A 13,860-nucleotide genomic window follows, 5' to 3' on the forward strand; every position below is an offset into this window, starting at 1 on the left:
TCAGGCTTTAAGCTTAAAATAGCTACTTGTAATAATGACCAGAACTTTTCCAGAAGGATATCTTTAAGTTCTTGACAGCCATGAATAATTAAATACTCAAATAGATAATAAAATTTAAAATGAAATTTCAATATTAAAAAATGTATAAAAGTTAAAATATTTAAAGAAATGTCTTATTTTCTTTCGTTAAAATTGTCAATTGAAATTTCTTGTGATTCCATTAGTGGATCTTGAATTCAATCAGACTGTTTCATGTCAAACATTTAAAAATAATGACACATGGGATTTCCCTGGTGGTTCAGTGGGGGCTGGTTACAAAGGGCCCAGTTTGATCCTTGGTCAGAGAATTAGATCCCATGTACAGGAACTAAAGATTCAGCCTGCTGCATCTACAGCCTGGCTCAGTCAAATAAATAAATATTAAAAATAATGACACAGCTCTGTTTTAAAGCACGTTCCTTCAGGGGTGATACTCACCTAGTATGTACTAGTATTCACTGTTTATGGTTAGCTGACATCTGTTCTGATTGGTAATGTCTGTGCCATCTCAGATGTTAAGTATTTTTCACGTTACCCTTGCCTATGCGTGCTTAGTCACTCAGCTGTGTCCAACTCTTTGCAACCCCATGGGCTATAGCCCATCAGGCTCCTCTGTCCATGGGATTTTCCAGCCAAGAATACTGGAGTGGGTTGCCATTCCCTTCTCCAGGGGATCTTCCTGACCCAGGGATCTAACTCGGGTCTCCCGCACTGCAGGCAGATTTTTTTACTGTCTAAGCCACCAGCCCTTGCCTATAAGCATTGTTAAAGCAGCGACCCTGAAGTTAACTTGGACACTGCTTGGACACCAGCCCCAAACGGACAGATATATCTGATTCCATGTGAAGACAGATTTGGGTCAGCCCTTTCAAGCTGCTCTGGCCAGAGTCCTCCAACCAGTCTCCTTGCCCCTCCATCCCTGACCACCTTGGGTTGCAGCTCCTGCTACTTGGCCCCTGGAACTCACTTCCTCTAGCAGGGCCCTGGACCCTTGTCTGTAACATGCAGCAGTGTACTCTGCTGCTCTAGCCTCTGAAGTTGATGTCCAAGTGGTAACATATGGCAAGCAGCAAATACCGCTGACCTTCTGCCTACTTGTGGTGACTGCCAGGCAGGATGTCACACTCTGCTTTGCTTGGATTATCCCAAGGGGAGCTCTCCCCATGGGTTGCGTGTATCCAGACGTTGTTGTTCTAGCTGGCAGGCCCAAGAGCCATGGGATCTTTATGTTGTATTTCACCTGTAACCCAATTGCAATACACCAGTGTGCAATGACCATGGTTGGGAAACTGCAGCAAAGGAAATAGAACAGTAAATGATAACACTACCTATTATTTATCAATGCATGGTTTACAATGCTTTCACAGTGGACCTCGTTTATCTCTCATAAGAACATCCACTAAAAATTATCTTCCCATTTTACAGAGTAGGAAATAGATTTAGAAGAGTAAGTTGCTCAGGTTGACATGTTAAGTCCACCCTTCCCTTTTCTTGTTTTTTGGCTGCCCCTAGAGACTTGCAGGATCTCAGTTCCTGAATCAGGGATTAAACCCAGGCCCTGGGGTGAAAGCCCAGAGTCCTAACCATGAGGCTACCAGAGAACTCCCTGGGGAAATTTTAACTGGTAAATAATATAAAGTATTTGGGAATTTCTTGGTGGTCCAGTGTTTAGGACTCTGCGCTTTCACTGCTGAGGGTGTGAGTTCAATCCCTGGTTGGGGAACTGAGATCCTACAAGCTTCGTGGCCAATAAAAGGAAATAAAATATTCTTATGCTAAAATAAACATGTATTATCAAATGGAATGAAAACCTTGCACAAATTTGCAAGATCAAACATGAAACACCAAAGAAATATTGTGCTTCACAGAGGGCTACTTTGAGCTAGGCCCCCACACCTACAGGGGATGGGGATGAGTTTTGTCTTCTACCAGCAATGCAGGAGGCCCCGGTTTGATTACTGGGTCAGGAAGATCCTCTGGAGAAGGGATAGGCTACCTACTCAGTATTCTTGGGCTTCCCTTGTGGCTCAACTGGTAAAGAATCTGCCTGCAATGGGGGAGACCTGGGTTCAGTCCCTAGTTTGGGAAGATCCCCTGCAGAAGGGAAATGCTACCCACTCCAGTATTCTGGCCTGGAAAATTCCATGGACTGTATAGTCCATGGGGTCACATAGAGTCAGAGTCTAGTGAGAGACTTTCACTTTCACTTTCAACAATGATTGAGGATACACTACTAGTGGACCCAAGTTTTTTTTTAACTAAGAGTTCAAATGCTGCAACTAAAGTCCCTGCATGCCACAACTAAGACCAGGTATAGCCAAATAAAACAAACAAACAAACAAAAAATCCACCCCCCAAAACATCCAGGGAGTTAGCAAATGGGTGCCTGGAGCCCAGGGCTGGGATCTGGGTTGTAAATTATCTGCCCCTAGGTTTTGACTCTTTGCAACCTGAAGGACTGTAGCCCGCCAGGCCTCTGTCCATGGAATTTTCCAGGCAAGAATATTGGAGTGGGTTGCCATTTCTTCCTCAAGTGGATCTTCCCCACCCAGGATCAAACCTATGTCTCTTGCTTCTTCTGCACTTGCAGGCAGATTCTTTACCACTGCACCACGTGGGAAGCCCTAGGTGAAAGTGAAAGAAAGCAAAAATGAAGTCACTTAGTCATGTCCGACTCTGTGCAACCCCATGGACTGTAGCCCACCAGGCTCCTCCATCTGTGGGATTCTCCAGGCAAGGGTAGTGGAGTGAGTTGCCATTTCCTTCTCGAGGAGATCTTCCCGACCCAGGGATCAGACCCAGGACTGCTGAATTGTAGGCAGACGCTTTGCTGTGTGAGCCACCAGGGAAATCCAGGTGAAAATGGTTATCTTAATGTTGGAAGAGATTGCCATCAGAGAAGGAGCGGTCAGAGAGCAGGAGAGCGAGCAGGGGCACACCTGTCAGAGAGACCCCTGCAGAAAGTTTAAAGGACAGGCATGCTCAGTAGTAGTGAATGATGGAGAGGTTGGAGTCATTATCGCACAGTGCTTAGCATATAACAGGCACGCAAATATTTGTGAGGAGAATGAAAGAAAAAAAAAAGGTAAGAAAATGATATGTTCAGGACAAGCCATGTGAAAGAAATGGTAGAATCTGGGTAAAAATGTGTTAAACTAAGAAGGACCTATACTGTATAGCACAGGCTTCCCCAGGGGCTCAGCGGTAAAGACTCTGCCTGCAGGAGAGGCAGGGGATGAGTTCGATCCCTAGGTTGGGAATATCCCCTGGAGGAAATGCAACCCATTCCAGTATTCTTGCCTGGAGAATCCCATGGGGTCGAAAAGAGTTGGACATGACTAAAGCAACTGAGCACGCACACACTATATAGCATGGGGAACTCTATTTAATACAGTGTAATGACCTAAAATGGAAAAGAATCTAAAAGGGTGGGAATATGTATATATAGGGGCTTCCCTTAGGGCACAGTGGTAAAGAACCCACCTGCCAATGCAGGAGACAACGATTCACTCCCTGGATCAGGAAGATCCCCTGGAAAAGGAAAAGGCTGGGTCCTCAGCATGGATTCTGCAGAGTCTTAACCACTGGACTGCCAGGGATTTCCCTAATGTGTGATTTTATTTAAAGGGACCAATTTAATGCAAACTCCAGCCTTTCCCATTCAATCTCAACTTCTAGAGATTAAAAATATATAATAGCACCCAATGGCTCCATAACTTCATTACAAATCAAACTTTTTTTTTTTTTTTAACCAGTTAGCTCACCTCTCAGGGGCTTCCCAGGTGGTGCAATGGTATAGAATCTGCTTGCCAATGCAGAAGACAAAGGAGACTCAAGTTCAATCCCTTCGTGGGGAAGATCCCCTGGAGTAAGAAATGGCAACCCACTCCAGTATTCTTGCCTGGAAAATTCCATGGACAGAGGAGCCTGGCGGACATGATTGGGCACGCACTGGCCTCTAAGTCCTTTTTAGAAAAGGTTATTTAAGAAAGACTTTCTGCTTCCTGAGACTCCCATTCAGACATTTCTTGGTACTTAAAAAAAAAAAAAACGCTCCAAGTTCTCTCGCTTAGAGAAAGGTCTTTCCCCTTCATATCTTTCAGGTTTTAAAAGTATTACTCTGGGAGAGGAAACTGCCAAGGGCCGGATTCTGGGGGGCGCATACCCACCGGGGGCAGTGCAGTGGACGTCAGCCGGGAACCGCGGGACTAGTTCTATTTACCGAAAGAGCTAGAGGCCAAAGTTCAGAAAAGGGTGAAGGAAAGCGAGCGGCCGGGTCCCTGGAGCCCCTCCCCTGCCCATGATCCCCGGGTGCCCCTGCACTTTGAGCCCGAGGCGGCTGGGGCTCTGGCTGCTGCGGGGACCAGCGGGGCGGGCAGGCGGGCGGGATGCTGCGGCTGCTGGCGTCCACCTGCGCGAGGGGCCTGGGGGGTGGCTGGGGCTCGCGGAGGCTGGTTCCCGGGGGCCGAGCGCGTCCGGTCGCGGGACTCTGCGACCTCAGCCGCCGCTTGAGCCGCCAGGCCTCCGACGCCCCCCGGAACCAACCCCCCAGTTCCGAGTTCGTGGCCCGGTCGGTGGGCATCTGCTCCATGATGCGGCTGCCGGTGCAGGCCTCTCCCGAGGGGCTGGACGCCGCCTTCGTCGGGGTGCCTCTGGACATTGGGACTTCCAACCGGCCTGGGGCGAGGTAAGGTCAGCAGGATTCAGGGACACGTGTCGGGCAGCCTGGCGGCCACCGTGCATACAAAACTCATGGAGAGGCGCTTTCGCTCACCCAGAGTGGAGTTGGAAGTCAGGGTCTAGCCGCAAAGTGCCCTTTGGGGGCAGGGAAGCAGGTCGGTTTGCCTCAAGTAATCCCAAGGGCTCAGCACGTGTGTCACCCATTGGTAAAGAAAGAGGGGGTTTAGGGACCGAGACTTCTCCATTCCCTGGCCTAGCTGGGATGGTGGCTGTGGGTACTTCCGGTTTACAAAAGCAGGGGACATTAAATTTGAGAACAGAAGCTGGCTGCCTTTTCCCAAAACCTCTAGATATCACCTGACTCAAAAATTTGCTCAAAATAAGGCAGGTTTTTTTGGTCGCGCCAAGGTGGCATGCAGGGTCTTATTTCCCTGCCCAGGGATGGAAGGGGCACCCCTGCAGTGGAAGCGCAGAGCCTTAACCACTGGCCTGCCAGTGAAGCCCGCCAAATAAGGCAGTTTTCTTAAGATCAAGTTGTTTTTGTTTAGAAGCTGAAGTCCTATCAGACTCTTTTGCTACCCCATAGACTGTAAGCCCGTCAGGCTCCGCTGTCCGTGGGATTCTCCAGCCAAGAATACTGGAGTGGATTGCCATTCCCTTCTCAAGGGGATCTTCCCAATCCAGCGATCCAACCGGAGTCTCCTGCTTTGGCAGGTGACTTCTTTACCATTTGAAGCCAATCTTACCAAAAGCCCTAAGATTAAGTTAGAAGAAGTAAAATCGATTTTCCTAATTGTTGAACGTGAGCTATTTCTGACTCAGCTCAGCAATATTCCAGCTGACTACTGATCTATTAATGCCACCTTTTATTAAATACCTACTGAGTGCAAGGTGCTTTACATAGATGACCTGATTTACTTACACCAGCAGAGTAAGGTAAATGTCATTATTACTTTACAGATTAGGAAACTGAAGCTCAGAGAGATTAAGAAATTATCTAATGCCATTTAGTAAATTGGTGATGGGTGGGCCTTTAAAGGCCTAAATCTGTGCCTTTAATCTCTTCATTATATAGGTCAGATCAGTGGTTCCCAGGGGCTTCCCTGGTGGCTCAGATGGTAAACAGTCTTCCTGTGCGGGAGACCCTGGTTTGATCCCTGGGTCAGGAAGATGCCCTGGAGAAGGAAATGGCAACCCACTCCAGTATTCTTGCCGGGAAGATCCCATGGACAGAGGAGCCTGGCGAGCTACAGTCCATGGGGTCACAAAGAGTCAGACACAACTGAGCTTTGAACTTTTGAGTGGTTCTCTGTGGGAGCATCCGGGTGTGTCTCTCCCTCCAGAGGCCACGTTTGGCAGAGTCTGGATGCGTTTTTGGTTGTGGCAACATGTGGGAAGGGGTGCTACTGGCATCGAGTGGGCAAGGACCAGGGTTGCTGCTTAACATTCTACAATGTATAGGATGAACCCCAACCCTGCAGCAAAGATTCATTCAGACCCAGCACAGAGCCTGGGAAGCTCTGACCCAGGGAGAGCCTCTAAACCTTTAGGGATGGCTCACAGAGTGATTCTTCCTCTTCCAGATTCGGACCCCGACGGATCCGAGAAGAATCGGTGCTGCTTAGGACCGCCAATCCTAGCACAGGAGCTGTTCCCTTCCAGTTCCTCAGGGTTGCAGACCTAGGCGATGTGAATGTCAATCTTTACAACCTTCAGGACAGCTGCCACCTGATTCGAGCGGCTTATCAGAAAATCGTAGCAGCCGGCTGTGTTCCTCTGACCTTGGGTAATGGCAGCTGCAAGGCGAGTGTAGTTCTCTGAGCTTAGGGTTTATTTATCGTTAGCTGGAGTACAGTTACTTCTCCAGGGCAAACCACTGTGAATATGGAGACAGAAGGAAAGAGAACATTTTTAGTTCATTTATTTTGGCCCCTGGGGAGAGGATATTTACATTTTTTGGACTAGTATGATGAGAGGGATGGGTCGGGGGAAGCAAGTGAAGCATTTACCTTAGTGCAAAATTTAAGAGGTTCCTAAAAAGCCAACAATATGCATAACTGATTTTCCCTTTTTGCCTCATGCTCCAGTATGGCTCAGAATAGCACAATTACTGATCCTATCTTTTTTAAAATTTTATCATGGATTCTTTTTCTTGCACTGATTTTGAATTTTAAAAATATAACATTAAAATAGTATATTTCTTGATGACTGAGTAGTTCTCTCTCTGTCTTTTTTTTTTTTAGTTTTTTTTTTTTTTTTTCTCTCTTTTTTTTAATGGCCTTGCAGTTTGCAGGATCTTAGTTCCCCAACCTGGGATTGAATCTGGTCCCCTGCAAGTGTGGAGTCCTAACCACTGAACCACCAGGGAATTCCCCAATTACTGTTTTGTTTTGTTTTTTGGTGTTCCTTCAATTTTGCATCCTTCAAAAAAAAAATTTTTTTTTTTTTTTTGCATCCTTCAATTTATTCCTTCAATTTTGGCAAGTGCCTCTACCCACCTCACCTTGTCCCAACCCTTGATCTTGTGCCTGAGGAAAGCTGCTAGCAGGGGCTTAGTTGTGACTTTTTAACTATTTCAAGGATGTTGTTTTAATGACTTAATTTGGGAGAACTGCAAGGGGGCCTTTTTTTCTCTCCTCAGCATCTATGTTAATCTATAGGGCAACTTTCTTCTGACCCTCCCCCTCCATCCTGCTCCACTCTCACTGTAGTGTTTCTCTTTCGGTTCACAAATAGTCAAAATTGTACCTTTTTCTAAATATCCAGTTGGAATTAAAAAATAATTTTATTTCTTTATTGGCTGTGCTGAGTCTTCGTTGCTATATGGGCTCTTCTGTAATAGCAGCGAGCAGGGACTACTCTTACTTGTGGTGCACAGGCTTCTCACTGCTGTGGCTTCTGTTGTCTCGGAGCAGGGGCTCTAGGGAGCAGGGGTTCTAGGGAGCACCGGCTTCAGTAGTTGCAGCACGTGGGCTCAGTAGTTGTGAGTCCTGGGCTCTGGAGCATAGACTCAATAGTTGTGATGCAAGGGCTTAGTTGCTCCGTGGCATATGGGATCTTCCCAGACCAGGGATTGAACCCGTGTCTCCTGCATCGGCAGGCAGATTCTTTACTACTGAGCCACCAGGGAAGCCCTATTTATTTCACTGGGTGCACCATTTGGCATGTGGATCTTAGTTCCCCAACCAGGGATCAAACCTGTGTCCCCTGCAGTAGCAGCTCAGAGTTTTAACCACTGGACCACCAGGGAAGTCCCTCCAAATTTATTTTTGTCAAATTAGAGGGCCTAGCCTGCAAAGCACAGTGGTAAGGAGTGGAGTTTCTGGCTGTCATGGTTTGAAATCTCAGCTCTACCTTTCACTCACTGTTCATGCTTCATTCCCTTATCTGTAAAATGGGAATAGTACCACCACCACCTACCTTCTTATATTGTGTCAGAGGCATATAACTAAGGTGCACATAAAGCATGCAGATTTGCGACTGGCATGTTTTAAGCTTCAATTATAATAGCTTTTGTTATTATTAATAATTATCAATGGTAATACTTTTCTAGGCCTGTGCTGTCTAGTGTGGTAGCCCCTAGCCATAGGTGGCTATTTGAATTGCAATAAAATAAAACATTCAGTTCCTCAGTTGCATGAGCCACATCTCCATAGCCAATAGCTAGGGCCCTCCATGTTGGTCAGTGCAGATATGGAGCATGTGTGTCACTGCAGAAAGCTTACCTGGGCAGAGCTGGTCTGACCATTTTCCCCATAAGCCTTAATTTTGTTGTTGTTCAGTCACTCAGTTGTATCCAAATCTTGCAACCCCATGGACTGCTGCTTGCTCAAATTCATGTCCATTGAGTCAGTGATGCCATCCAACCATCTTGTCCTCTGTCATCCCCTTTTCCTTTTGCCTTCTGTCTTTCCAGCATCAGGGTCTTTTCCAATGAGTCGGCTCCTCGCATCAAATGGCTGAAGTATTGAAGCTTCAGCTTCAGCATCAGTCAGGGTTGATTTCCTTTAGGATTGACTGGTTTAATCTCCTTGGTGTCCAAGGGACTCTCAAGAGTCTTCTCCAGCACCATAGTTTAAAAGCATTTATTTTTTGGCACTCAGCCTTCTTTATGGTCCAACTCTCATAACCACACATGACTACTGGAAAAACCAGAGCTTTGACTATATTAAAGCTTAAATTATAAGCCTTAACTTAATTTTCTCTTATTTTTTTTAATTTTTTTTTACTCTTTGTCCACACCATGTAGTATGTGGGATCTTAGTTCCCAACCAGGGACTGAATCCAAGACCCCTGGCATTTGAAGCACAGAGTCTTAACCACTGGACCCCAGGGAAGTCCCTTAATTTTCTCTTTTAAATGACAATGTAATGTCAGGCATTTAGTGGCCATTTTTCATCACTGAACAAGATCTTATTTCAACTATGGTTATAGTTCTTCCAGTCTAATTGAAAAGATGGCAGAATTGGGCAAACTGAAGATGGTTCTAGGTGATACATGGTCCTCAAATCTTATTCCAAATCCACATTACAAGTTTTCTTTTTTTCTCTCTTTGAAGGTGGAGATCATACAATCACCTATCCTATAGTGCAAGCAATAGCAGAAAAGTAAGTCCCAAAAGGCGGAGCCCAAGCAAGGTTTCAAAATTTAGGAGCTGGAGAATGAGTTGTTTGCTGCTAGAGGGCGTCAGGTGACTTCTGCCGGCTCAGGTTACTGGGAGTGATAGGAAATTCCCCACTGAGTTGCTTCTCTGGATCAAAATTAACGTCGCGCTCCAGGTGTGTCTGTCAGTCACCAGCTGGGAGCCAAGACAATTTATTATTAATGCCTTGGCCACCCTCCCTTGCCCTAGATCTGCTGTTATGCAGGCTCAGCGTTTGCCTCTGTTTTTGGAAGATGAGCCTTTACTGAAATACACAACCCCAGTTAACTTGTTTTTGTTTTGCTTCAAAGGCCAAATACAAATACTGACAAGCACTCTGGTGTTTCTTGCTGAGGGGAGGCCCTGTTTTTTTCCTGAAAGGCCCCCTTTCCCAGAAGTTGAGGAGATGGATTTTTCCAGTAGTGAAAGTCTACCAGGCGTTGACTAATTTTGGTTACTTTGAGAAACAGACAGATGGGCGGAGGTGATGCTGCTCCAGAATTCATATAGAGGAGAGATATGTGGGTAGCCTTCTGGCTGGGGGTGGGTGGACCCAAGTCTTTTCTTGAAGCTATGTTAGCCTGGCATGGATTTGGATTGTCTGTTTATTTTGGGTGGCTGGCAGGGTTGATGGAAATTATAGAGAGCTGGGGGGAAGCTGCTTCTTGGTACTGAAGTTGAAGAAAGGGTGGTGTTGATTTGCTGAGCCTTCACATGAGCTCACCTGAGCCACCACCCTATCTTCTCATCCCACCCAGCACTCTCTGTCTTTAAGTAAAGAAAATTGTGGGTGAGAGGTAGAGAGGGTCAGCTAAAGCACATGACTATTGTCTGCCTGATTCCTCTGAGTTTATTTTTCTTCTGAGATGCTCAGGGATTTGAAGTCAGAAGCCAGTTGCAAGGCTGGTAATTGATGCCAGATTTCCCCCCCTCTATGACTGTGAGTTGTCACTAGGATTTGGTGGCCTGGAGGGTGGCTGTGTTCGGGCCCCACTGGGAGGCCTGGCCTCTGAGCTGCCGTGTTGTCAACAGGCATGGTCCTGTGGGGCTGGTGCATGTGGACGCTCACATGGACACAGCCGACAAGGCCCTAGGGGAGAAGCTCTATCACGGGACCCCCTTCCGCCGGTGTGTGGACGAGGGACTCCTGGACTGCAAGCGTGTGGTGCAGATTGGCATCCGGGGCTCTTCCATGACCTTGGATACCTACAGATACAGCCGGAGCCAGGTGACAGACCGAAAGCCCCTCCTGCTGTCCCCAGCCCCTCACATTGCCTTCCTCTCCATCGGCCACTCAATGGTAGCTATGGATTCAATGAGGTTCTGCTGATCAAGTTCACAGAGTGGGGACGGAAGCTGCGTTTGCATGATGTGGAGCAGAGAGGAGCAAGGGTGCTAGCTGATGAGGCAGATGATGCCTTATTGCTGGGGAGGGGAGACAATCAGAAACAAACCAAGCCCTTAGATGTTGCTGGCTTGGAAAAGAGCCAAGGAGGTTCAGACCCAAATCAATGGGTCTGATATGGGGATAACAGTTCCCTCCTCATGGAGACTGAGGGTCAAATGTGAGGTGCATGTAAGCTGAGAATACAGTGGGCCCATAGACAATGCCTTGTAAATACTCCAGGCCCAAGTGTCAAACTTCTGCTCCAATTTCTACCTTTCCAGGGCTTCCGGGTAGTCCTGGCTGAAGACTGCTGGCTGAAGTCACTGGTTCCTCTGATGGGGGAAGTGAGGCAGCAGATGGGAGGCAGACCCATTTATATCAGCTTTGATATTGATGGCTTGGACCCTGCTTACGCCCCGGGCACAGGGACACCTGAAATTGCTGGTCTTACTCCTAGTCAGGTAAGGAACTCCACCAGTGACATGTCTTTGGGGTGAGGACACTGAGTCTCCCACTTTCCTGGGACTTGAATTGAGTCTTCAGGAATCAGATGGGATTTTAAAATCAGAGCACTTGGGCCTTTATTGTTCTCAGGGCTGATCACAAGTTTGGATTTTCCCTTACTGATGAGCAACTGATGTTGGCAAGGGCCCTCCTTTCTTTTCTGGGATATAATAACAGTCTGTTATTTGGTCTTTCTGCCTCTGGTCCACCTGTCCATGGGGACAGTATTGTAGTACCCCCTGTTAAGCACCACATTTTATTTTTGGGGGGGTTCAATTTAAAATATATGCACAGTGGGATGAACCACCTCCCAAAGTAGTTCAAGAATTTTGGAAACCCTCAAATAAAGCTCTCATAGGTGTGCTCAGCATACACACAGGGAGGCAGAATTGGGGTGTGATTATAACTGGAAGGAAAGCTCCAGGGTGTGGACCTTTGTTCTGTTCACTCTTCTTGGAACTGAGGATAGTGTCTGACATATAAGTAGGAGGTACTCACAGATACTGGAGTAAATGAATGAAGACTGCTTGAACCTAACTGATTATCTTCTATCCTCTCAGAAAGGAGGATGGTCATACCTGCCTCTCTCGAAGCCTTTCCTGGTTCCCGCCAGTTTTCTAGAACACACTCCATTCCTCTGCTTTGCATCCTTTCAGCTTTTCACCTGCAAAATGGAGGCAAAGTGGTGCTCTTCCAACCACCCCTCTCACTTATCCTGTCTTCTAACTACAGTACTTCTTCCATCATGGCGCCTCCACACGTGTCTTTCCTTCTGCCTGGGCCGCCCGCCCCCTGCTCCTCTGTTCAGTCAGTTCTTTGAGCTAAGTGTTTCCACCTTAGAGGGGCCTTTCCCCACCTCTGAGGTTGTCTTCCATGAAACTGTCCCTGGTACCAAAAATGGTGACTGCTGCCTGGATGCATGGCACTGAAGTGATTGGTTAGCTGGTTTCTGATGATCCCTCGGGGCCTGTTGGTGAGTGAATGTTTATTGAGGGAGAACAACAGTTTCAAGTTGAAGAAGGGGGGGGGGGGGGGGCTCTGGGTTGGGAGAAATCCACGGAGGCCTCTACTGGTGGCTTTCTGTTGTCAGTGGTTACCATTGTGGACAACTCAAACTTGATCTTGGACAGGCTCTGGAGATCATCCGGGGTTGTCAAGGCCTGAATGTGGTGGGTTGTGACCTCGTGGAAGTTTCACCACCCTACGATCCTTCTGGTGAGTAAGGGAGATAAGTGTGATCTGTAGGCAGCTGCTAGTTTAAACCGTCTTCCTCTAATTAATAAGTAGATGGAAAAAAAAAAAAATAAGTAGATGGATGGGTCCTTTTAGACAACTCGGGAACCTGCTGAGTATGTCCTACAGTGAAGAAAATAAACTATTAACGCACACTGTACAGATGTGAGCTAATGAACCCTAACAGAACCCCTGGGAGGCAGCTAAGGATTATTAGCCGGCCCCACCCATCAGCAGAAGAGAAACCAGCCTGCAGTTCAGTGATGGGGTGGCACAGTGCCATTCGCCTTTGATATTTCATTGAAGAGTGAATTCTTAAGGTACAAATGATATTTATAAATATTAATAAACTGGGAGAGTCAGCTGGTTTAGGAGAGAGATTCAAAGCAGATGCCCTCCCAATAATTTTAATGTAGCAGTTTACAGACTTGGGCCTATTAGTTTCAGAGGATAGATAATAAATACAATACACAGCATGATGACAGGTTTTCCTTTGGGGAAATCTGGTCTGAGTAAACAGAGCCTTCTGAATTTTAAAATACTATTTCTGAATGGTGCTGGATGGAAAGAATGCCAGGGAAAGCATGTCCACGGGGTGGTCAGGTAGCACAGGCAGGACGCTGACCTAAGGCAGTGGACTGCACGCTGCTCATGCTTGGGTTTCACCTCTTTGTAGGAAACACAGCCCTGGTGGCAGCTAACCTGCTGTTTGAGATGCTGTGTGTTCTCCCCAAAGTGACAGTCGTCTGAACCTTGTCCTGTGATTCTTCAAGATGTAACAACAGCTTGCACAGATGATAATTCTCCGGAAGCACTTGTGTGCAAGCAAAATTTGAGAACTGAAGAGCTGATGCCAATAAAACATTCTGCTAAAAATGTCATTGGTAGCTGTAACCAACATGGCATTCAGTAAAACTCGAATCCAAAGAGCCAATATTCCTCAGGAGTTTGAATTAACTTAAAAAAAAAGATGCACTTGTGCTGTTTTTTCCTTTGAAGAATGGTGATGGAGGATGAAGGGGAGAGGGATGGAAAATGCAGTTTATCTATAATTCGGAGGAATGAAATGAAAAAATCCTATGAAATCATACTGTAGAAACATTCCAGATTTCTATAGTATCTTCCTTTAAAATATAGCCCCTACTCTGAGGAGCCTAGGACTGCATCTTGGTTTTAGGGCTTCTGTGAACATTAAACAAAGTGTGAAAGGAAAAGAATGTGCAGATCCTAATAAAGAGACTTCCTACTCAAAACCCCAGGAAGATGCAGGAATGTCTTCTAAACCACGTAACATGAGCTGGCCTCCGAAGGGCTGCTTATACACTTCCTGAACTTACTCCCTCTAAGCCTGTGTTACATTATCTTCTCTTCAAGC

The 13,860-nt window shown here is 46.6% G+C and overlaps 1 protein-coding gene across 1 annotated transcript; it reads left to right on the forward strand.

Moving 5' to 3' along the window:
• The first annotated feature begins 4,399 nt into the window (after nucleotides 1–4,399).
• On the forward strand, nucleotides 4,400–13,851 carry AGMAT (agmatinase). The gene is made up of 7 exons (XM_061160691.1): nucleotides 4,400–4,726; nucleotides 6,303–6,505; nucleotides 9,278–9,326; nucleotides 10,394–10,589; nucleotides 11,030–11,209; nucleotides 12,383–12,467; nucleotides 13,162–13,851. Exons 1-7 carry the CDS (start codon nucleotides 4,428–4,430, stop codon nucleotides 13,233–13,235), a joined length of 1,086 nt encoding a protein of 361 aa, XP_061016674.1. The 5' UTR covers nucleotides 4,400–4,427; the 3' UTR covers nucleotides 13,236–13,851.
• The last annotated feature ends 9 nt before the right edge of the window (nucleotides 13,852–13,860 follow it).

Source organism: Dama dama, chromosome 14, assembly GCF_033118175.1.
Source record: "Dama dama isolate Ldn47 chromosome 14, ASM3311817v1, whole genome shotgun sequence".
Lineage (NCBI taxonomy): Eukaryota > Metazoa > Chordata > Mammalia > Artiodactyla > Cervidae > Dama > Dama dama.